The 23,624-nt window shown below is 48.0% G+C and overlaps 1 protein-coding gene across 2 annotated transcripts in view; it reads left to right on the plus strand.

The window, feature by feature from the left end:
- The first annotated feature begins 3,736 nt into the window (after window positions 1–3,736).
- The window catches only part of CXXC4 (CXXC finger protein 4), a 28,164-nt gene continuing 8,276 nt past the window's right edge, over window positions 3,737–23,624 (plus strand). Inside the window, exons 1-2 of one of the 2 annotated variants that reach the window (XM_030271642.4) lie at window positions 3,737–3,900; window positions 6,274–7,514. In XM_030271642.4, the coding sequence (XP_030127502.4) occupies window positions 6,450–7,514 (1,065 nt within the window). In that variant the 5' untranslated portion in view covers window positions 3,737–3,900; window positions 6,274–6,449. Of the gene's footprint in view, window positions 3,901–5,070; window positions 7,515–23,624 lie in introns of those variants that run through there. The other variant, XM_072928548.1, reaches the window with a different exon arrangement.

Raw genomic sequence — 23,624 nt, forward strand, 5'->3', positions numbered from 1 at the left:
GTCCCTGAGAGTCCATTAAATAATTTGTAGCTCAAAGGATGTTAAAGAGTTATGAGGGATCGCAGGCAATGAGGTGCAGGTCTGCTGTTATGGCTGTGGATGGTGTACAAGATGTTTCCATGTGTTCCTTGCATCAACGAAGTAAAAAAGAATTTGGTTTGGGAATTTTGAGAAAACTTCTGCACTTCTTTTTTAATTTACCCTCATCTAAGAAGGAAAAGACTGTACATTCAGAGTGCCCACAAGACTGGTGCTAGAAGAAAGGCTGTGCCAGAAATGTGTTTCTTCCTGAGAGTGGAAAACAGCTGTGACACTATTTCCATTTTCATCAAGGGGTGCAGCACAGAGCTGCAGGCAGGTAAAAGGACGTAGTCCTGAATGAAAACCTACAGTTTCCACTTCAGGGCAGGAGATTTCCTCATGAGAAAGGGAAGGGAGAAGAGGCAGCTACTTTTCCAGTCCCCCTTCACAATTCTTCTGTAACAAAAGCCCACCCCAAGGTTTTCCTGCTCAGGATGTGTGCCATGTGGACCACCCAGAGGAGAACCAGAGTTGCAGCATGTCCAGTTTAGAGCTCTTGGCCCCAGCAGAAAGGAACCCAAACACAGCAACAGGGTCAGAGTTTAGCCTTGACAGTGGATCCATGAGCTTTAAGAGGCCAAGGAAAAGAGCACAAGAAAGGAAAGAGTAATGGTATTAGGAAAAAAAAAAACCCACAAAAACCAAAACTCCAGCTCACAGTCTAATGAACTGCTGAATTCCCCAAGGGCTTGCTTCACCTCCTTTTTCTGTTTCTGGTACAATGCTTATAATACTTGATGGATCTGGGTAGATTTACAGTGGTCACTTTGTAGATACACACTAGAGTCAGTAACAGAATGAACAAGAACTGAATGTGAATTTCAATTTGTTTCTCTTTTTTTGCAACTTTCTTTCAGAACAACGGCAATATTTACAAAGGCAGGGCAGCACCCATGTTTCCATGTCACAACATACTGCTCCAGCTGCATTCCTGCTAAAAAGGAAATAGGAATGGTTTCTGAACAAAAAACAGAACCTGTGATTTTTAACTTTTTGTCCCTCCCATGAAAGCACAGATTATGGTGAAAAGGATAATCTGGAATTGCTTTCTTGGGACTCCATCATGAGACATTTGTAGCTACCTCACCAATAGACTCTTGAACATAACAGTCCTCCTCAGGTCCCAGGCTGAGGGCAGGATGCAGGATAAAACAGAATTGTGTCCAAAACAAAAAAAAAAAAAAACCCAGAAATTCTCCTCTTCTCCACCCCCTACCCCACCAAAAAAAACAAAACAAAACAAAACAAAAAACCCAAACAAACAAAAGCCCCCAAACTCTACTAAACAAAAGGTTTCAGAAAAAAACCCCAAAACATCTGAACCACACTTCTTCCCCAGCACCAAAAACATGTACAACTTTACAGGCTGGAGTAGAAAGGTTATATATAGCACTGCAATTTAATTCACATGACAATTAAAAAATACATGAAATGGTCTTCCTTATGCATGAGAAAAGATTATCAGAGTTTTCCCCTTTTCCTCTTTTAGCTTATTAAAAATGTAACTCCTTCAAGAGTAATAAATTAACTGGGAAAGGATTGCTTAAGTGAGACACAAGTTGTGATTAAAGGAAGTTTGGAGTTCAGGAGAAGTCTGTGTTTGAAAAACGTCCTCAGTATTTGGAGTATTGCTTATGGCTTTTGACAACTAATTTGGGAAAAAAAGTGGTAGGGAATGAACCTCAACAGGAAATGCTCTTGTTTTTTGTCACTTTGTGACATTACTGAAACACCGTTTCCCCTCATTTGTAATTCCCCCCGCCCCAGAAGTTTGTGTTAAAATGTATCAAAACAGAAAACTACTTTGAAAAAGGCAGCAGAACTGTCATAAAGGATGATGCCAGCTTGTTGGGAGGTTATGCTTTATTATGTAAATCCATGTTTGGGGGTGTTTTAAAATGCATATAGTATAGGTAGAGGCAGCTAATTAGCTAGATAAACTATACTGCTTCCAAATAAAGCATATAAATCCATAACATAAGTGCCAGGGGCACGACTTCTTGCAGATCTGCAACCTACCTGATTGACCAAAATTGTCCCTCATCTGTACCAGTCAGTCCCACTTGATGGAGAACTGGCCATGAGGCTGCTGGTCCTTGCCAAACCCCACTGCTCAAATCCACCTTGTCTTACTGCTCCTGGGAAAAGGTTCCTGCAGTGCTCTCCCTTGGGTAATTCTGTAGAGTACCACGAGCTTGAATTCAGCTTGGAGCAGAAGGAAATAAAACTTCAGTTTGCACATAAATCCTTCATTTACTTACATATAGAACCAATGAAACAGTGCAATTTTCCCTTCTTTTTCTGTAATTTACAAACGGTTAAAATTATTTTCTTGGCAGAAATATCCATTTCTTAACTGCTTAGTGCCCACGCTGGTGGCACAAGGCTGCAGCAATGGCTCTGTAAGTACCAGCGCTCACTCTGGAGGTACCACGAGGGGCTGGATGAAAAACTTGCGATGCATAATTTATTCAGTGAATATAGGCCTTTTTTGTGCTTTCAAAAACTCCGGGGAAGGCAGGTGGGCTTGGCTGTTTTTTTTTCAGTTTGCTGAAATTCTTTAAGGAACAGTAGTGTGCATGCAGCACCTGGACGTCAGCGGCTTGTTAAGAGATGCGTTTTAATGTTGGCACTTCAGGTGTGGGGTTCGAGTGGAGTGCCCGGACAGGTGCCATGCACCTCCTGGGTCTGGCACCTGCAAAGGGCAAATGTTGGGAAAAAACTTCTAGCGAGTGCCGAGACACTTTGTGTAACGTCCACGGTTCAGCTGCCTCAATTTCGCCTAAATGTGCCTGAAATCTGCAGCACCTCACGCGTCTGAAAAAAAATCATAGCGTAAGCGGGGGCTGGTAGTCATTAGAGATCTGCGAGAAAAATGACACGCTGCGTGCCCGTGCGCTGACCGGGGCACCGGCCTGCCGCTCCAGCCGGGCCGGGCCAGGCCGGGCGGGGACACCGCCGCTCCCCTCCGCAAACTTCCCGGGGCACAAAGTTTGCCGGCAGTTCCGCGCCCGCCCGCGGGGAGGGTGGCAGGGCGCAGCGCGGGGGGCGCGCCCTGCCCGCCGCCCCCTCCCCTCCCTTCCCCTCTGCGGCGCGGCGCGGCCCCGCCCCGCCGGCAGCCCCGCACCGGGCGGCCGCGGCCGCAGCGCCCCCGCCGCGGGAGGGGAGCGCGGGGGGCGGCGGCGGGGGCGGCCCCGGCGCTGCGCCGCGGCCCGTGCGCGCCGCTCGGCGGCGGCCCCGCCAGCGCTCGGCGGGCGCCCGCATCCCTGCGTCCTCCCGGCGCGCTCCCTCACCTCGGCGGCGATCGCCTCCCGCCCGCCCCCGCCCTCCCCTCCCCCGCACCGCCACACGCACACGCACTCCCGGCGCTGTGTGCGAGGGCGGGCGCCGGGAGACGGGCGGCGAGCAGCGCGCCGGCAGAGGAGACCACCGCGCACACGCACACACACACTCCCGCCCGCCCGCCCTCCCTCTGTGCCTGCTCCTTCCTCGCCCCCCGCCGCCTCCCCTGCTCCCCCCCTCCTCCTCCTTTCTCTGCAACGAGCTAGAGAGAGAGAGGGGGGAAAAAAAGCCACTTACAGGTATTTGTTTAGTGGATCGGCGCCTTAATTTATCCCCCCCGCCCCCCCCACCACCTTCCCCACCGCCCCTCGCAGTTTGTTTACAAGTATCAAAGTTGTAATTGAGGAGCTGCCAAGGCACATCTGGATATTTTTCTTCTTCTTCTTCTTCTTTGTGTTAGGGACTGATGTGCAACTAATTAAAGGCAGACAGGCTGGTAGCGTCTGCACACTCAAGCCCCCCCAAATAAAGAGCCTGGTAAGTGACTGGTTTGCTTTCCCCCCTCATCTTCCCCCCCCACCCCTTATTCTTCGCGGGTTTTTTTCTTTTTTTTTTTTTTTTTTTTTTTTTTTTTGTGTGTGTGTGTGTGTGGTTTCGGGTTTTAGTTGTGGGTTTTTTTTAGAGGGGTGGGTTGTTTCTTTTTTTTTTAATTTTGTGGGTTTGTCGGGGCTCTTTTTTTTTCTGTTGTTCTTGCTATCTGGGATCGTAAAAGTAGATTAATGCTAGACTTGGGCAATAAAAGGCGTCGCTATATTAATTTATTAATTAATCTGCACCCGCCCCTCCTCCTGAATCTTAAATATGACCTTTGATCTCTCTGTCTTTGGCAGAGCAGACATGCAATATTGAACATGCACGGTCACATTTAGCTTAAGCAGGGACAGAATCGCAAAGCCCGGCTAGCAATTTCTATTTATTTATTTCATTCGTGGAAAAGAGGGCGATAGTTGGAGGGGGAGGGAAATCAATAACTGCGTCTCGGGTACCCTTTTCATGCTCCGGAGATGCATCGATTAAACAATAATGACCCGGTTGGTGGGCACCATCATTTTCTCGCTGCTGGTGGCAATAAAGCCTGAGAGGGGATCGTGGGGAGAGAAAAGGTAGCCAGCGAGGGAAGGTTTGTGGAGAGAAGCCAGTTTAATGCTGGGGGAAATAGGGCAAGAAAATGCATATGACTTCTGGCATAAAGGGCTGAACGCTAACATTTTATTCCTTACCAGATGCGTGGCTTTCGTACACATGGCTGGCAAAACTAGTTTCATTGAGTAGTTGTTATCGAGGACATGCAGCTAGGTTTTCCTTTCTGGAAACGGGGGAGGTTTTTGGGGTTTTTTGCTGTAAGCAAATCCTTTGCATCCCTCCACAAGACGACGCTTAGCCTAGAGCTTTCCTGGGCAGCCTTTGTATTGCCACTAGACCTCTGAAGGCAGCGAGAGTCTGGGTTTTTCCCTGACGTGGAAACAGAGGTGGCTCCTGCGAGCTCGGGGTCTTTTTTTTTTTTTTTTTTTTTCCCCGACGGAAGGACGCCCGCCAGTCCCCAGTACAGCCGGGGGTGAGGTTCCTTCTGTAGATTTACGCTCCCTTCATCTGGATTTGTTTACATAAAGCCCGCTTTCAGTGCACGACGTTGGGAGAAGACGAAGTTTTTGCACTCGGTAGGTTGGGCTGCAAACGGTTCATTAATCTAATTATGATCGTAATTACCGTAATTGATAACCATTTTGAACTAAACATACCAGAGTCTGGAAACTAGACGTAGCCCCACGAGTGCCTCACGAGTGAGCGTTTCTGATAGCCCTGCATCAGAAAAGATGCTGGAAATATCTGAACTATTCAGGTAGAGCATCTGGAAAACAAAGAGGCAGTGTTCATAAACTGAGGGGTTTTTAAGTTATGCTTATGTTTTGCTTTAGTTCGCGCAGGCTGCCATAATATACCTTCCTCATTGCCATGAACTAAAATACCCCTATTGACCTCCCTGGGGGAGAAAGGGGGCGGTAGGAAAAAAAACGGACCCCGTGTCCTTAGCCCCCTCCTAAACTTTCCTAGCCTGGAGCAGAAAGCCATCTTTCCCCGATGAAAGCTAGTTCAGCAGGTACAGCGACGTGCCCCCCCGAGCGTTCCCGGGCTGTCTCTCGGAGAAGCCCCCTGTCCTGCGGCGCCCATAGAGGGGCTGTCCCCGTCTCGGTGTGTGTGTCCCCAGCCCTCCCTGCGCAGCCCCCGGCGGCGGTGACGGGGAATCCTCCCCGAGAGGCTGGGATAAATACTCCGTCGTTAGTACAGCTGCAGGCGCCGGGATCACAAGCTGTGAAATTGCTTAAGTTTTTTGGTTTTTTTTTTTTTTTTCTTTTTTAAACCTAGCCCCGTGCCCCCCGCGGCCTGCAGGCAGCCCCCCTATACCCAGAGGCGGCGGTGGGGGCCGGGGAAACCGGTGCGCCGCAACCAGCGCCCGGCGGAGCCAGCTGTGCCGGCAGGCAGCTAATGACCGCCGGGCTCAGAAGGACACCGTGGCAGCTGGCGGCTCCCTCCCCCACCTCCCTCTTTTTTCTTTTTTTCTAATTCCTTTTATTTATTTCCCCCCTCCCCGCTCTTTCTCCCTGCCTTTTCATTTTTCCCGGTGCTGGTAGGTGGGCAGCTCCCGGCCCCCGTGTCGTGTCCCCCGCCCCCCACCTTGTCCCGGGACCGGGTTTGCTCCACCCGGGCCGGCGCTTCGAGCCCTCTGCCCGCGGGTACGGCGGCGTGTGCCCCCACCCGTGTGTGCTCTCCCCTCCCCCGGGGTGGCCGTGGGCGGCCGTCAGCGCCCCCCGCGCGCGCGCACCCCCTCGGAAATGACTTTTTGTGTTTCAGCTGCGGCAGCTCCCGTGAGGATGCCGGAGGAACGGCTGCCCGGCCAAGCACCGACCGCGGGGATGCGTCCGGAGGAGGAGGAGGATTAAGCGACCCCCCCCGCCCCGTCCCTCTCCCCCCGGCCCCAGCCCCCCCCGTCCCGTCCCTTCCCGCCGCCCCCCCCCGCCCCGGCCACCATGAACACCAACGTGTGCGTGGAGAGCGGCCCCAACCCCGAGGCGCCGGGGCTGCCCAAGGACAGCCACCTGCCCGAGGGGGCCCTCAACAGCCTTGTGGATTACAACTCGGAGATGGAGAGGTACCGCTCCTTCGCCACCTTCTACAAGACCAACGGCGGCGCCTTCCCCCAGGCGGCCAAGATCGCCCGCATCACCACCCCCATCTTCCCCAGCGCGGCCGCCGCCGCCGCCGCCCGCATCGGCATGTCCCCCTGGAACTGCGACACCGCCACGGCCGCCGCCGCCACCGCCATGCTCTGGGGCAGCGGCGGCGGCGGCGGCGCGGCGGGCGGCGCGAGGAAACCCTCCTCCTCCTCCTCCGCCGCCGCCGCCGCCGCCGCCTCCGCGGCCGCCGCCGCCGCCTCCTCGCTGCACGCCGGCAGGGGCGGCATGCACCACCGGAGCGACTCGCAGCGGCTGGGCAAGCCCGGCTGCCCGCCGGCCGAGCAGCCCGCCCTGCCCATGGCCAACGGCAACTTCCTGTCCACCCTCGCCCCCGAGCACTGCCGGCCGCTGGCCGGCGAGTGCATGAACAAGCTCAAGTGCGGCGCCGCCGAAGCCGAGATCATGAACCTCCCCGACCGCGTCGGCACCTTCTCGGCCATCCCCGCGCTGGGCGGCCTCTCCCTGCCCCCCGGGGTCATCGTCATGACGGCCCTGCACTCCCCCGCCGCGGCCTCGGCCGCCGTCACAGACAGCGCCTTCCAGATCGCCAACCTGGCGGACTGCCCGCAGAGCCACGCCTCGGCCTCGCCCGCCTCCGCCCTGGGCGCCGCCGCCGGCGCGGGGGGCGGCGGTGGCGGCGGAGGCGGAGGGGGGGCCGGCGGCACCGGCGGCGGGGCCGGGGCCGGGGCGGGCAACCCCGCCAAGAAGAAGCGGAAACGCTGCGGGGTGTGCGTGCCCTGCAAGCGGCTCATCAACTGTGGAGTCTGCAGCAGTTGCAGGAACCGCAAAACGGGACACCAGATCTGCAAATTTAGGAAATGTGAAGAGCTTAAGAAAAAACCGGGCACTTCGTTAGAGGTCAGAGGAGATGATTTCTTTTTCCCCAGCCTCCCGCCGTCCCTCCTCAACCCCCTGCCCCCGCCCCTCCAGTGCTTCTTGTCTAGCTTCAAGATGCAGCATCCCTTCTCCGAGGCCTCCTTCAGGCTCTGAGGGAGCCCCCGCCGCGGGCGCGGCTCCCCGCGGCGCGGCCCCGCCGCCCGCCCCTCTCCGCCCCGCAGGGAAGAGAAACGCCGCCTCCCGCGGCGCCCCGCCGAGCCGGCCGCTGGCCCCCGGCCCCGGGCCGAGGAGGGACGGCCGGGGGGCGCCGGCCCCCGCCCCGCCAGCTCGTGGCCGTTACGGAACGATGCTAACCTGGTTTATCTGCCGTGCTGTTTCCATAAGACTGCTGGCTCTCTGGTTCCTTTTTCTATTTTTTTTTTAATTTCTCTCCCCCCGTTTTTTTTTTTTTGTTTTTTTTTTTTTTTTCTTGTTTAATTAATGGCAATCACGATTCGGGGCCGTTTGTAGGAGCAGGGAGGTGGGAAAGGGAAAGTTTTAGCTGAACACCAGGCTCTCGCTGTCAGAAGTTTAGGGAAAGCAATAGCAAGTTCATCTCCAGGTTGGCTGGTAGTAGTGTGTCCCAGACAGACAACGGGCCACAGAGCCCAATAGTAGGTGAAACACACCCAAGTCTTTGGCAATGTCTTTTATGAAATAATCTACTCATGGTGTATTAAACCAAATGGAAGAATAGCACAGGTATGACTGAACTGATTTCTCACTGAACTGTATGTATGGTTATTTTTACAACGTTTCCTCGGAACTGACAATGTATTGTGTTCCCCGAAGCTGTAACAACAGGTTTTCAGATTTGCTAGACGTGCAAGAGACAGGCAGATCCCGCGTCGCAGACATTTCGGTTATTGTATTGGGTACGACAGACAATGGGAACCAAAATACACAACTGTGAGGAAAATGGCAATTGGATGGTATCGTTAGGGGAAGGAAACAAGTGAGAGGAAAGACTAGTAATCATACTTAATTCCTTGTCATTATAAAAATTACAGTGTTGCTGGTTCGACACACGTCTCAGATGTGTCTGAAGGTGTCGAGGATGATGGATTTAGTACAGAGGAGTAGTGTGTGGCGGGTGACATCAAGATTTGTAGTCACAGAAATCAGCAACTAAGTGAGAAATTGCAACTTCCCTCTGTGTGTGTGTGCCTGTGTGTGTTTGCATAGCGGTTTATTCCCTTGCTCATTGCTCGCAGGAGCTCTCTCCAAGAAGAGATGGGATGAGGGATTCCAGGGAAAAAGCAACACTTACAGCCAATTAATTTGTTCAGTGTTAAATAAATTGAGATAATAGTGTTGGTATTGACACTGTCATGGGACAAAAGCAACATTTGGGGGTTCACTGACATTTGGCTGATAGTATTAACTCTTTCCTAACCAGCCTCATCAAAACAACTAATTAATTCCTTCTTTCAAGAGTGAACTGTCCCTGCTGAAAGTTTAATTCATAGCTCTGCATCCTTTTAGCACTTTTTTTTTTTTGTGAATGGTGACCCAGCATTGCTAAGACAAAAACCAGGATGGGACTTTCCAGGGGATAGAAACTAGACTAGGTTTTCAGCTCTTGCTTTTCTCAATAATATGCCTTTTTTGGTTTTGTAGCAAGTTTGCGAAAACGATAGTTAACACCCTGGTCTGTTAGTGCTGAGTACAGCCTAAAAGAGACTCCCTGAACCAGAGACATGGAGAATTCCCCCCACACTACCCAGCACTGAGAGTGCCTTTGTGTGCCAAGTTCCCTCATTAGGCTTGCAAACCAGGGTGCTGCTGGGATTTAATGTTTGTGATAAATGATAGGTTCTGATGGTTTATCGATTTGTGCAGAAAGTGAGCTATCTCTGGAAGAATCAGATTTGTACATTATCAGATCTTCATATGGGTTTGTGTGCATCTCTGAGCACATTTCCAGAACTTCCTTGCTCCTGACAAAGGTGTTTGGTAGTGTTAAAAACTTTTAAGGTGTGCTATGAGAATGCCTCCCATTAAAATCATTTAACCACTGTGACTAGTAAAACCCATGGTTTAACTAGCCACTTGTGTGCTCTCATAACCACCTGCCTTCACTTCTTTTCTTCATTCTCTCTTTCCCCCCACTTGTTCTCTCCTGTTTGTGCTCCATCAGATACGTAAACACAAAAGCTCCTCTGCTGCTGTACTGTGACTCGAAGGAAACGGGTTTCTCTTTCCAGCTGTGGAGATGTCAATAATGCATGGCTTCTCTGCAGGTCATGGCCCATCACAAAGTTTGTCACAGGATGTGGTTAATTTCTTTAAAGAAGTGTGGTTTGTAAGTAGGAGAGGAAGAATAACTTATTTACATAGTTGTTTTCCTTATATCTTCTTTCTTCTTTATAAAAAATTAAAATTAATAAAGTGACAGAAGGGCTGCCTACAACACAGTTGCAGCAGCAGTGCTCTGGCTGTGTGGCCACCAGCTGGAAGGGTGTCAGAGGGTGACAGGGTCTCCACGAGGGCCCTGTGGCAGCGGTGTTGGTGCTGGGGGTGGGCAAGCGCAGCCTCCCTGTAGAGTGAGTGGCTGGAGTGCCTCTTTGGCCTGTGCTCCTGAGGGATCCACCGCTCTGTGTGGATGGTCCCCTGGCACCTCGCTTGGCACGCTCCCATGGATATGCATCAGGGATTGAGGGGCTCACATTCCACTGCACACTTAGATGATTCGTGAATTGTGCTGGACAGTGGCTGCAAAGGGCAGGGGTGATTTACAGTGCGGGGGTGGAACCATGTTTAAAAACAAATGGAAACTTTGAAAAATAACAATAAACCATAAGCTGGCTGACCCCATATAAACAATTTCTCTTATTTTCCTTTAAATCTCTTCTACTGATGCAATGAAGGCATAGGATATAACTCTCAAAGATAGTATATGGAGTTGAAGACAGATTCACGTGATGCTTTCCAGTTCCTGACCCTTGCATTTTTCATGGAATGCTTCTCGCCCAGCATTTTTTTTTAAACACTTGAATTATTTTTCCTACTTTTCTTGTACTGTTTTCACATTAAAAGTGTCCCAATGCTCTAGTATTTTTCATAGAATGTTATTATTACTAGGAAATTTTATGTACGGCAATAATAAATCTATAAAAATCAGATTGACGTCACGTTGCACGCTGCCTACTTGTGTATGTATATTCTGTGTTCATTCAGATTTACAGTCAGTTTAAAGAGACATAATCTTTATTTACCCATAGAGACTACTTATTTTCCTCTGATTGGGGCACATGTCTCTAACTTCTGCTGCAGGTTATGAAGATTAGGTGCCTGATGGTAGTTCACATCCTTTTCTCTTTTAAGCGAACCCTATTCAGTGTATGAATCTCAGTTGCCCCAGTGCTCATTTTTATTAGCATGACAGCAAGTTCAGGCAGAGAGGCTGACTTGCATTGGCAGGGGCTGAAGGGTCCTGCCAAATGTGAAATATCAGCTGTTTAGGCATGCTGTCATCATAGCGGGCACCACTTGCTCCCTTTGTAACAGCCCAGCTAATTGATATGTGCGCTGTTAAAGTGAGCGTTTGCATACCAACCTGACTGAGTCAATACCAGCCTCCAAATCCGAGGCACTTGGCTGAGCTGTGCTTCAAGGCAGTGGGATTTTGAGATGGCCTTCTCCAGGGATAGGTTGTGATGATTGATTTCAGCAGGAACGGCGTCTGATCCTGAAAGTCTTAACACCATATGGCATTGCCACGGGGGAGAGAGGCTGCGCTGGCAACCTCCGAACTTGCACTTCGTGTTGCGGTAGCGCGTGCGAGTGCTGTTAAGGGAAGACTGCTGAGCTCTGTGGATAGGGGTCAATTAGTAGGGGCCTCAGAGGAAGCAATTTCCCCGCTGTCTATCTGGCTTTAAATTACATGCACAAGTTAAGTGACGGCATGATGGAATTGAGCAGTGGTGAGGGGGAACTGTAAAGTCTGATAAGAAGCAGGCGGCTAACACGATCCAGCGGGCTAACTGGAAGGTGGAAAGAAAGACCACCTTGTAGCTCGTGTTGCCATTCATCCCTAAACATCAGCAGTGCTGCTGTATGACAACAGGCTTTCTCTCCTGCCTGCCACTGTCTCGTAGCCCTCCATCTGGCTGAGGCTCCCTGTGTGCATGTGTTAAATGCTTTGCAAAAGGGCAAAAAAGCAGTCCTTGTTCCAGGGCGTTTACAGCTGGAGCAAGAATTGCCATCTGCCCCGAGCACAATTTTCATTGGTGTTGGCTGCAAAGCCCTGATCAGCCCTGAGAGCTGTTTTTTCCCCTCTTTTCTCCTTGTTTGTGACCCTGGTGGTCTGCCAGGGTTCTCTTGTTCTTCTCTTCTCAGGCCTGAGCCTGCAGGGAGTGTGCCTGGCGCTGGAACTGGCTGCTAGCACCATAAGAGAGCCCTCACTGGGTGACTGTGACCCTCATGCCTGGGGCTTCCAACATGGTGAATGATCCTTCTGTGACAGTGTGAGCAGGGAGGGGAGGAAGTGAGAGGCAGGGCTAGATCTGGCCTTTGTTAAACATTTTGCCATGAGGTTTTGTCACTTTTCTTCAGATACTGCATGTCTGGGATAAGCATGCATTCAATGATGAGTTTTCCTTTTGACCTCCGAAGGTTCCTGGGGACACCAGGCCTCCTACTGTCACATCCAGCAGAGACCAGAGCAGCTACATCTTTGCTCACCAGTGCCTGATTGCTCCTCAGAAATCTCCTTGAAGGGAGTTGACCTTCTGCATTAGGTTCACGTCTTGCAGGGCAGGAATGTGCTGCAGTTGGTGGGAGTCATGGGGTGGAGGGATGTGTTTAGAGCCCAGAGGAGACAAACTTTTGGCCTCCTTGCAGTTCTGGCAGATGACTGAGTGCAAGTGATTTCCTCTGAAATGAAATGTGGTTGGATGGTGCCTGGTTTACCGTTTCATATGTTGTTGTTTCCCTTTCCTCATGTGATGCTTGCAAAGCAGAGGAAGTGCCCAAATCCCATGACATTACTGTTCAGTTTAGAGCATAAATGGCTGCTTGATACACTGTGCAGACTGTTGTTGGGGGGGGGGAGGCAAAATTGAAGTTACTCCTGCCTAAGAAAATCTCTTAGTGGTGGGATTTGGTACTGAACTGAACAGAATTTCAAGAAATTCTGCAACATTATAGGCTAGTCAGAGACTTAACATTTCTTTCATAAAAACACTGTTTTCTACTTGCATTGAAAATTGCTCGCTTTAAATCATTGAACTATGATTGTTTGCTAGTGAAATTGTCTGTATGGTAAGAGAGAGGTTAACTGATTGTGGTGGTTGTGAATTTGGATTGCACTCAGTAGTTCTTTGCATGGTTTTCTAAGTACTAGTATAGGTTGTGCACTTGGAACATCAAGATTCTGTGCCAGATTCTAGATTTCAGTGTTATGACTGTTTAATCTAATTTTTTCAGGCTGACATAATGAAATCTCTATGTACTGTTTAGGCTGGGTAAGCTACATGTGTCTTGAGAAAGATGATGAATGAGGAAGGTTTGGGATTTTTTTCAGCAGTAATTAGCATAATAAGTGTCTTTTTTTTTCCTTTTTTTTTTTTTTCCCCCAAATCATCTAGGTCACTTTGAACTAGATATTTCAGTTAGAGGTACATAAAACCATCATGACTTGGAGTCCTATTCCAGCTACAGGATGTTTGGAGAATCTTTTCCAATTCTATGTTTGTACAAATTGTTGTAGACTGCGCATCATGCCTGATTCATATAAGGAGACTTTGTTTAAGTTGGTACATATGTGAATGTCATGCTTCATAGCACTGATTAGGGGTGGGTAACAGTAAGGAACATTCTCAGTTTTTGTCTGCTCATTCATGTTTGTTCATATTATCAGATCTTGGGGTCACTTTCCATGCAATTCTCTTTGCTAAGTGCACACCTAACACCCTTACTGAAGTCAGGGAAGACCTTGCTCACTTGTACTGCTTTTTGGGTTAAAAAAAAAGTGCCCTAAAGAATTGAAAAAAAGGTTGATATTAATTTCTGTATGCTGCATCATGCATTTATGCATGGCAATGACTAAGAAAAGGAGTTTTCCAAATATCCTAAAAATTTGTATTGTTAAAAAGAAAACTAGTCATCTTACAACTCTTAACATGCATATATTTTAAGGGTTAGGCTTGGTGAAATAATTCTAAGTAGAGAAACCTAGAATGTACACCTTAAAGACTCATCAAATACAGCAAAATCCTTTTGATCACTGGTTGCAATGGGAAATGGCTGCTGCTTGCATAGGGATAAGCTTTTTGGATGTACCCAAGCAAGCTGGGAGCAGTGACTAACTTGTGTCACTGTAGCCTTGGTGGCTAATAATTCCTAAGCCACCAACTACGTGCTTAAAAACTGGTAGTAGACACCATGTCTCCTGAGGAGTGCCACCACCCAGGGAAAGCATTTCTCTGCTTCTGTAGTGTCAGTGTTTTTGATAGCTCATCTGAATGATTGTACTGAACCACAATGTCTTGAAGCATGCAACTTCCTTTGACACCTTTTTTGCTATTTGAGGGCCCCGACTGCAAGTCTGCCTTCTCTCTTCTTTTGGGTACTTTTCTTGTTTTCCACAGTCGTGGAAATACCTGTCCTGAAATTGAATTAGTCTGTGGTGTAATCTAAAGTCATCCCCCATTTCAGCATCCTGTGCTTTCTGTTGTGTGTTGAGTTATGTTGCACTGTACTTTAGATGCGACAGCCATTTAATAATGTTGAAGCCTTAGCTCTGCAGGGGCTAAAAAGATCCCAGCAGGCTTGTTAACTTCTACTCTCAGACATTATGGGAAATATTTTCTCCTCCCTGGAACTCTTCGGCATCCTCTTAATTAACACTATAAAAATCCATAGCCAGGTATGCGTGAAGCCTGTTTAATTCTTTTGCAGTTTTCCAGAGTTTCTCTGTTCCTTCCTATTTAACCAGACAGTGATGCCAAGTGAGATACGAGAACATAAAAGGAATAAAGGCAGCCTGGGTCATGCTGGATACTGTGTTCTTGTCAGGCAGCATACTCATCAAGTGCCTTTCCCATACTCACCATAGGATCTTATTTTTTTCCTGCTCTACTCAGTGTTTTTCTTTATCTCAATCTCTGAAGTGTTGGACATTTTAAAACTTTGCACCTCTCCTTTCTCAGGACAGGATTCTTTTCTGCTTCAGACTGCTGTGGTCATGGTGTCTGTTGTACTTCTACATAGGATCCCCACTAGCTGGTATCAGACTTCATTTGACTAGAAGTTATCTGTCTATGTATTTGACTAAGAATCTGTCTGTGACAAAGATGAGAGAGATTATTCACTGGTTTAGGAAGTGGAGAAGCAGTATTAAAATTTAAGGTGGAGAGAAGAACTTAATACATACTAGAAAATGGGGTAAATCCAAGGGTGTTCAGGATGGATATCATTTAAGATGAGGGCAGAGGAGGAGGAAAGAAGAGCGGCAAAGTGTTCAAACAGCGGAGAATTCCACAGTGGCTGAGGCTTGGTTATACTGGTCTGAAGTCTCAGTGAGAGGGTGTCTGCTCCTCCACAGGGTTGACTCAGTTACCTTGGGACAGATTGAGCACAGTGCTCTTAGTAATAAATTAGTATTCAGGTGAGGCAGTTGAAGAGCTCGCCAGTAACCATCTTCCCAAAACTTCTGCAGGGGAAGGCCAGGATTCCACAGAGCTGAAGGGAACCTTGATGAGGGTAACCAGGGCTTTCCCCATGCCCTTGTTGATATCATAAACCAGTTTTAAAAATTAATTCTTAAAAATTTACTGGAGTTTGTGGGGAGAGTTTTGATATCATGGTGAGCATTTAGTATGGGTGGAGTCTTGTCATCCAAACAAGTTATTCAAGGGGTAAGAAAATGAAAAAGGCATACATACAGAAAAGCCAACAGATGTGAAAGAGAGAGGGGAAGCTTGCAGAGGAGAGGCTGAAAATTATTTCTTGCACGAGGACTTCTTGGTCTTAAAGGTTTCTTTGGTGGTGTGTGCTGTTTCCTAGGAAAGCTGGAGCAAGCTGACAGCATATCAGTCTGGCATGGTGTTAACACAAAGGATTTGCCCCATTGTCATTAAAAAAATACCCCAAACCAACTGCAGCTCAGTGACATCTGTCCTACACATCCTGACTGTGATGGGGGATTGGAGATTGGGTGCAGCAGCCTTGGCAGTTACAGGCTTGGAAGAGAACTGAAGAGCTCTCAGATACTGTGTAGTAGCTACTAGGAGGGCAGAGTGAGAGTTATTAAAGATGTTGGAAACAGAAAAGGAGAGGCAAGGAATATACATTCTTAAATATGTGATTTCCAAAACAAGTAGTATTAGTAAAAAAAGGCTTTTAGTTTTAGAGTGAACAAAACAAATTTGTTCATGTTGTGTGACCCACATGGCAGGGGGTGAGAGAGGACTCGGCCACACCATCTTAGTAATGATGTAAAACCCATTCCCTCTACATCACCAGTTCATCAGAGCTCTGGGAGGTGGTGAAATGGTTGGCTGGTTGCTTGGAAGCTGATGTAGAGTAAATTGGAGGTCAAAGTCCAGTGGAGGTCACAGTGTCATGAAAATAATTACTGAGATGGGTCTTAATTGTCATCCTTGCAAATTTCAGAAGACACACCTAAGAAAAAATGGAATTCAAAGCCATTTACAATGTATTAATGTTTCCTCCACTAGTCAGGAATTGTGGTGATCTGCTGTATGAGAGCGTGTTGCTGCTCCTCTTCCTGCATCGAGTCAAACAATACATGATGCTCACCTTGATGCTTGGCTACAAGAGAGCCAAACTGGCACCTGGGATGGGTTTTAGGCATTGGCTGGTTATAACCCCTCAGCTCAGATATCAAGTGCTGCATTTGAGTGATGTATTTATGTATTTCTCCTTCTTTTTTTTTTTTTTTTTAATTTTTTTTCAAGCTTTGCAGAAAAAGAAACAAGAAAGTAGAGATCAAGAATTTAATGGATATTTTTCACTGGCTCTTTTATCAACAGCATATGAAAAATCCCAAAGGACAGAAGCAGTTAGCTAACCAATGAAGCATCATAGCTGATTTTAGGTTCCATGCAGGAGAAAAAGATACTGAAACCCCAGCAGCTCAAGGGGAAAGAGATTTAAATTTAGGTTTGGTACTAAGAAACGTGCCTCTCCTCTGCTTGGAGACCAGTCTGTAAGAGATTACTGTACCCCAGGGCAGCAGTTTGGAGCATGATAGAGATGTCAGCCTGTGAGTGCAAAGACTTGTACCACTGGATGATGAACCAGCAGGGATTTCTCATTAATGGAATGAATGTTAACAAGAATAATTCTGTTTTGTGAGCTGGTGTGTGTGGGAAGGATAAATGATAGGGGTTGATGGATGGTCTTCACAGAGATTTGATTAGGGAGAAGGTGAATGGCAGCGTGTGAGAGAGGGGGAGGTGTATGCACATGGTACATCCATTGCAGTAGGCAGGCACACTTCTAGTTGATAATGTCTGCCACAGAAGTCAGCGGAAGTAACCAGACAGGTCCTAGGCAAAAGCAGAAGCTGATGATTGGTGTGGATATTTGATTTTTAGCATCTTGTGCATTGTAGAGTCTTGGGTTTTATGTTGCATGGTGGTAACAAACCTGTATCCAAGAATTTCTCTGTAAAACTTTTGTCAGTACAAGAGCTTTCTGCTAATAAAGCATTTGACTACTAATATTAATTCCCACAGTCAGTATGGGAGCACTGAAGGACACCTTTTCTGACCTGCTGAGCATCATCTTTGGCTCTGAAGTAACACTCCTAAAGCTTATATGAGCCCTTCCTGAAAAAGCAGGAGACAGGTCAGACCTACTGGTTGAGAGGCCAGGCAGGCAGAACCAACAGAAACAGTCTCTCATCCTGCCCGAGGCCTTCATATGCTGCTGGAATGCAAATAATAAATGAAAAAAGGCAAAATAGCCACATAAGCTGAATAGGCACTCCAGCAGATTTAGCAGCTCAATCTCAGGTTCAGGGGCAGCTGAAGAAAGCGAAGGAACTGCATGAACTGCTCGAAAGAGATGTAGAAATAGGGAAAGAAACGTGAATCCCTTTGACAGTGAGGTGTGGGATACCCCTAACCCGGAAAGCCGAAGCTCTGCTATGCTCCCTGCTGCCTTTGGCAGGGAGGCGTGAGGAGCCGGCTGAGCCCGGCGTGTGGCCAGCTGGAGCTCGGTGGCAGGGTGGCAGGGTGCAGGGTGGCAGGTGGCAGCAGGAGTCCCGGCCGGCGCTGCCAGCCCCGCGGGCGGGCTGCCAGCCCGGGGAAGCGGCGGCCAAGCCGCGCTCCCCTCGGGAGCGGCCGAGGCGGCAGAGGTGGAGACTTGGCTCCGTCCCTCGGCTCGCTGGCCAAAAGCGCTGCGCTGGCACAAGGGAGGGAGCGTGCTGGAGGGCGTCCGCAGCCAGCTACCCCCAGGCTGGGAGGGGATGGGCAGAGGAGGTGTGTTCCTTGCCGGGGCTCTGCCCGCACCCGTGTGCCGGTACCCTCTGCGCACCGCTGCGCTGCTCCAGTGACTCCAGCTGGCCCTGGGGCTCTTGAGGCCGATGGTGGAGCGTGGGAGCTGCGCTCCTCAGAGCTGAAGGTGATGCTCGCCGGCACAGAGCGGGGCTCCAGGGGCTCTAACATTTCCTGGGAATGAGCTGTTTTTTCTTTGACAGCATTAGTCTGGCTTCCTTATGATTTCTGATCTGTAGTTGCCGTCTGTTTTCCCCAATGGCATTACGCATTTTTTCAGATCAGGACCTCATTCCCCCAAATTTGATCTCATCTATATAGTGAAAAAAAGTTAATATATCAAATAAACTGTGGTGTGCAGTGAATGTAAATGAGGGATACCTTTGCTCCTTTTTTCTCCTGTGGAGAAATGCATTACTTCTCTGACTAATCCTATTGATTTGGCTGAGGAGCTATGGCCTGCTGCTGATGTCAAGTCCAAGTGGCAGGATCCGGCTGTACAGTGGCAGGTCTCCGTGGCCGTTGGCACAAATGCCTTATTCCCCAGCTGACTCCTCTGAAATCTCCTGAGGTTACCTCTGAGCTATTTGAGAAGAGCTGGGTTTTCAAACCATGACCCTGACTTAGGAGTACATTTTAAAAATTTCTGCTTTCAATGTCCTGTGGCAAAGGTTTACTTTTCACTTGGTGGAGCTGGCGGCAGAGAAAGTCCAATGAGTTTTCCTAATCTGGTATGTTCTAAATCTGGTTTGTCTCAAATACAGGCTGAGAGATATGCAGCACAAGTGGAAAAATAACTGCCAGCACGCAGATGCGTGTCCTCTTGGAGCAAATAAAGCTGACTTTTAAAATAAATGTTAAATCTCATCCTTGTTATGAAGAGAGACAGGCCTGTAGCTCAGGTATGGGGAAGAGATATTTTAAGGTGGGCTGTGGAAGAAAGCTCACTGCCAAACTTCTGACCCAGCATACATGTCCCTTTTTATCTGCTAAGTCCAATAATAAGCTTGTTATTAGAGGACATCTGTTACTGCCTGATAACTCGTACAGTGAGCAGGAGCACAGCGTTGGTGGGCAGCCAGGGATTTTGGCAGCTGTGGGGAGCGGCAGCTTTGTGGACTGTTTCACACCTCGTCCAGAGCTGGGGCAGCACATCCTTCCCGTGGGCCTGAGGCTGGGTGGGAGGATGCCAGGAGTTTGAGGCGAGGGCTATTCCTGCACGGAGCTCCCCTGTGCCAGCTGGTGTGCACGTGTGCCAGAGCCTCATCCACTCATCCTCCTGCAGCCACATCTGGCCCCCTCGGTGCCGGGTCAGCGTGGTGGGTCTCCTGGCATACCTCCCGGACAGGCAGCAGAGCAGCTGGGAGAAACGTGCCACACGCTGGGTTCTGCTTTTTCCTTCTGCATTTCCAGGGGATGCAGTTCACACTAGTTTCTTGCCCCCAAGCCTCCTTGCCTGAAGAAAAACATTCAAGGAGACTATGTGAGCTGAATCTGAGCATCATGAGGTTTTCCCCAAAGTCATTGCTGTAGGTAATGTATATTTATGAGCAGAACAAAGTGAGCTGCAGGTACTTTGAAAGGCTGCTGCTTTCCTCTCAGGGTAGCTTAGCATTTAGGCAAGTAAGGAGTGGAGATGCTGTCCAGGCTGCTGCTGCCAGTGTCAGAACAGGCTGGTGCAGGATACATGGCATCTTCCACCCGCCTTCCTGTATGTCAGGAGATGCTGATGCTCTGTGGTTCAGGAGGTGGTTATCCCTCCAGTACCTAGAGGGAGCCTATAAGAAAACTGGAGAGGGACTTTCTACAGGGGCACATAGTTGTAGGAAAAGGAGAAATGGCTTTAGACTGAAAGAAGATAGGTTTAGATTACATATTAGGAAGAAACACCTTATACTGAGATTGGTGGGGCACTGGAACAGGCTGCCCAGGGAAGCTGTGGATGCCTCATCCCTGGCAGTGTTCAGAGCTGAGCTGGATGGGGATCTGAGCAACCTGGTGCAGTGAGTAGTGTCCCTGCCCATGTAGGTGAGCTGGAGGTGATCTATAAGGGTCCTTCCAATCCAAATCATTCTATGATCTTACAGTGCTCTGCAGGTCAGGAGACTGCATCCCTTTGCTGGGTTTTAGCCCATCACAGTGTAATGAGACTGTGCCTGTACCACCCTGAGTGCCCTGAGACCAGCTCTTGTCTGGGGGAGGGTCTTTCCAGAGAGGGAAATCGGAGATGGAAAGTGAGTTTCTGCACCAGAGTCTGCACTGTTTATGTATGAGCAATGCTGATGTCATTTCCAGGGTGACTGTCGGACACCTGAATTAGCTTGTGCCATCAAAAATCCAAGGTGTGACATAAAAGGCTGCTTTGCTTTCCTGCTGGTGATCATGTGGGCTCTGTGAGACTGATGAGGTGCATAGCCTGCATTCACAAAGTGTAGGGAAAGCATACAGGCACTGGTTTATGGCCAGTGGTGGTCAGTATTTGCTGGGCTGGGCTGCTGATTGATTCAAATTGCATTTCATGCAGAGGCCAGGACTTTCTAGCTGAATTGTTTTGGCCACCATAGAGCACCATATTTCTATACCTGACCATATATTTATATATATGTAGATATATTGAGATATATGTAGGCACACACACACGCACATATATATATGTATATAACTTATTGGGCCAAACTGCTCCTCTTGTGCAAGACATTTCAAGGAGAGATCGTTCTCCAAATTGTGAAGCTCATGTTGGATTATCTGCAGATCTTGATAAGCTCAGTTTTTCCTGTGTTGCTAGCACCAATCCCGCTGCTTTGGGAAATCCACCAGTTTCATGTCATTTGCCATGTGAATTTGAGATTCATTAGTGCACTGTCTATTTCTGTGGTTGTATAGGTCTCTGTAAAGACCACCAGGTAGCCCAGATTTTGTTGGCTATATACTTCCCAAAGAGCCTTTGTTGAGCTGGATTGATTCTAGGGCTCCTCACAAGAGGAATAAGGAGTGTCACATCTGGCTAATAATTTGCTGTAGCCAACATAGGAGTTTACTTCAATGAGAGCAGGATTTTCGCTCATGGATCAAACATCAAAGGATTCTTACATAATGCAGTATCTTTTAACATTGGTAAAGTATTAGGTCATAATCATGTAGTGCTCTGATATATTTTATTACTCTATTTTATTTCTGAATGCAGTTCACCTCAACTCAAATGATTCCCTATCCCTGTAGAAAACAGTAATACAGGTGACTTACAGTCAGTCTTGGTTGGATAGTTCTGAATTTTTCCTGCCCCCTAAGCAGCAGCAGCATCCCAAGCAGGTGCAGCCAACTTTCTCGATTCCTTGTCTCTATCACAGCTCTCAGGTGGCTGTGAGACTCCGAGAGCCAAGGAGAGAGGATTCTCTGGCAGGTTGGGTTGAGCTCGCCAAGGGCTGGAGTGGGCAAGCAGGGATGAGCAAATCCCGCTGTCTGGCATCCCATACCCCCTTCAGTCGGTCACCCCAGAGGGGAGTGGGGAGGCATCATTCTTTACTGAGTGCTTTTGCTGAGAAAATGCAAGTATTGCAACAGACTTTGGTGAGGAATTTACAGCTCCTGCCAGCATGCTGTTTTTATGTGTTGTGTACAGCAAGGGTCTGCTTTTACATTTCCCTGTGGGGTGTCCAGGACAGATACATAGGTATAATTTTTCTGCTTAATTGAGATTTTCTGTTGGTTTCTGTTGCCTGTTTTTTACCTCCTTCTCCAAAAATGTAGCATGCTTGTTTCCCTCTATGAAGCTCATTTTTTCTAGGCAATAATTAGATTTTCAGATTTTAAATATTTTAACTACTTCTTCTACACTGAAAGCTGGCAAATAGGGAGCAGAATAGAAAGTTTGAAAGTGTGGAGGACATTTCATCCCAGGTTTATGTAGGGATAAATCCTCTCCAGCTCCATGCTTTATGGCATTACCCGCTTGGAGAAGCCAGGGCTGCAGGTTTCTGAGCATCCTCCTGAGAACAAGACTGCCGTTTGTCAGCATTTGCACCAGCACGAGCAGTGAAGGCTTTTACAGCAAAACAGCACGGATCAACTCTGGTTCTGCTCCTCACCACCCCTCCCTAGGCTTCCAGGGGATCTGTCTTTCCTGTCACTCAGGATAACCATTCCCCACCAGCAGCACAGAGATCCACAAATGCGCTGTAATCTCGCCGAGAGTTTGATTCCCCAGCTGGGGGTGCTGGGTTTATACAGCCAAGCAGTAGATGGTCATTGCACTTAAACTTATGTGTGGGTGTGCTAAACCTCTAAATGGGCTGAAGGGTCTCTCTTTGTCTGGAAATAACCTTGATTCTTGGAGTGGTGAAATCTATGGATTTCATTGCATATACTGGTTAAGATTTAACTTGATCTAGCTGTTCAGTTTCAAAAGATTTCTTTTTTTTTCCTTTTTTTTTTTTTTCTTTTTTAAGAGTGGATTAATAATTAATTCCCAAATTGGTAGTTAGCACAATGGATATTTAATTGTAAATGTATATCTTTAATTAGAACTTGGTACACAGATGCAAAAATTCCTTATCTTGCAGTTTTTCAAAAGCACACATATTAAACCACAGCCTTGCCCTTCAAAAATACTGTTCTGTGTATTTAAAGGTCTGAATGACCTTTTAATCAGACGTTACACCTTTACTTCCAGCTGATATGACAACGTCTGACAATAACTCAACCTGATGTGGCAAGAAAATAAATAAATGCCGTCTCAGTCACTACGTCGTTAAATCTCTCTGTCTAGCTGTGGTTTTGTGTTCATGCAGATGGACCCACAGCAGAATATTACATTTAGTTTTCAAGTGAAGACAATGTTTTGAGTTTAATATGTTTGCATGTTTGACTGTTCTTCTGAGGTCAATTTAGTCATATGATTGTTTCCTGCCATTCCAAACTCCAGCCTCTTCTGCAGCCAAGCTCTTTATAAATTATAAATCTGTAAACCTCGCTCTCAGCAGCCATCTTACAGCCCACACAGACCGCTGTGGATGGTCTAGAAATTGCATTAGCTCTCCTCGGCGTACCTGGGTGCGAGGGCTGCCGTGCTCTGTCGCTACTTGTGCTTATGCTCACCTCGCGTAAACGGGCAGAACAGGGACTGGTAAAGATGGATATGAGCAATTCCTACTTTTGCACCACCAACACAAAGAGAACTCACACTAGTCAGGGTGATTGTATTCAACACACCAGCTTATTGTCCTTGGAAGTTAATTTTCAGATAATTTATTGAAGTGTAACATTTGTGGAGGGGGAGTGGATATTGAACTGACAACAGGTCAGAGTTCTGATAATACAGCAGAATTATTTTGATCTCTGGTATTTCCAAGTGCCGAAGCAATAAACATAACAATAACAGCTCCCCTTTCATATGGCTTTTACAAAAAGAGAAGCTGTGTACTGCTTGAGCCTGTTTATCACAAACTGGGCTAATTATTCAACAAAAAATACATGCCATACTAATGAGCAGTTCCCTGGAATTCAGAAAGTAATATTGTGACACCAAGTACAATGCACGTGTACACTGCAGGGTCCATAGTTTGTTGGATTTTTTTGGAAAAACTTGGAAAACATTAAAAGGTTCTTCCCTGAAACAAAAATGAAA

The sequence above is a fragment of the Taeniopygia guttata genome, chromosome 4 (genome assembly GCF_048771995.1).
Source record: "Taeniopygia guttata chromosome 4, bTaeGut7.mat, whole genome shotgun sequence".
Taxonomy (NCBI): Eukaryota; Metazoa; Chordata; class Aves; order Passeriformes; family Estrildidae; genus Taeniopygia; species Taeniopygia guttata.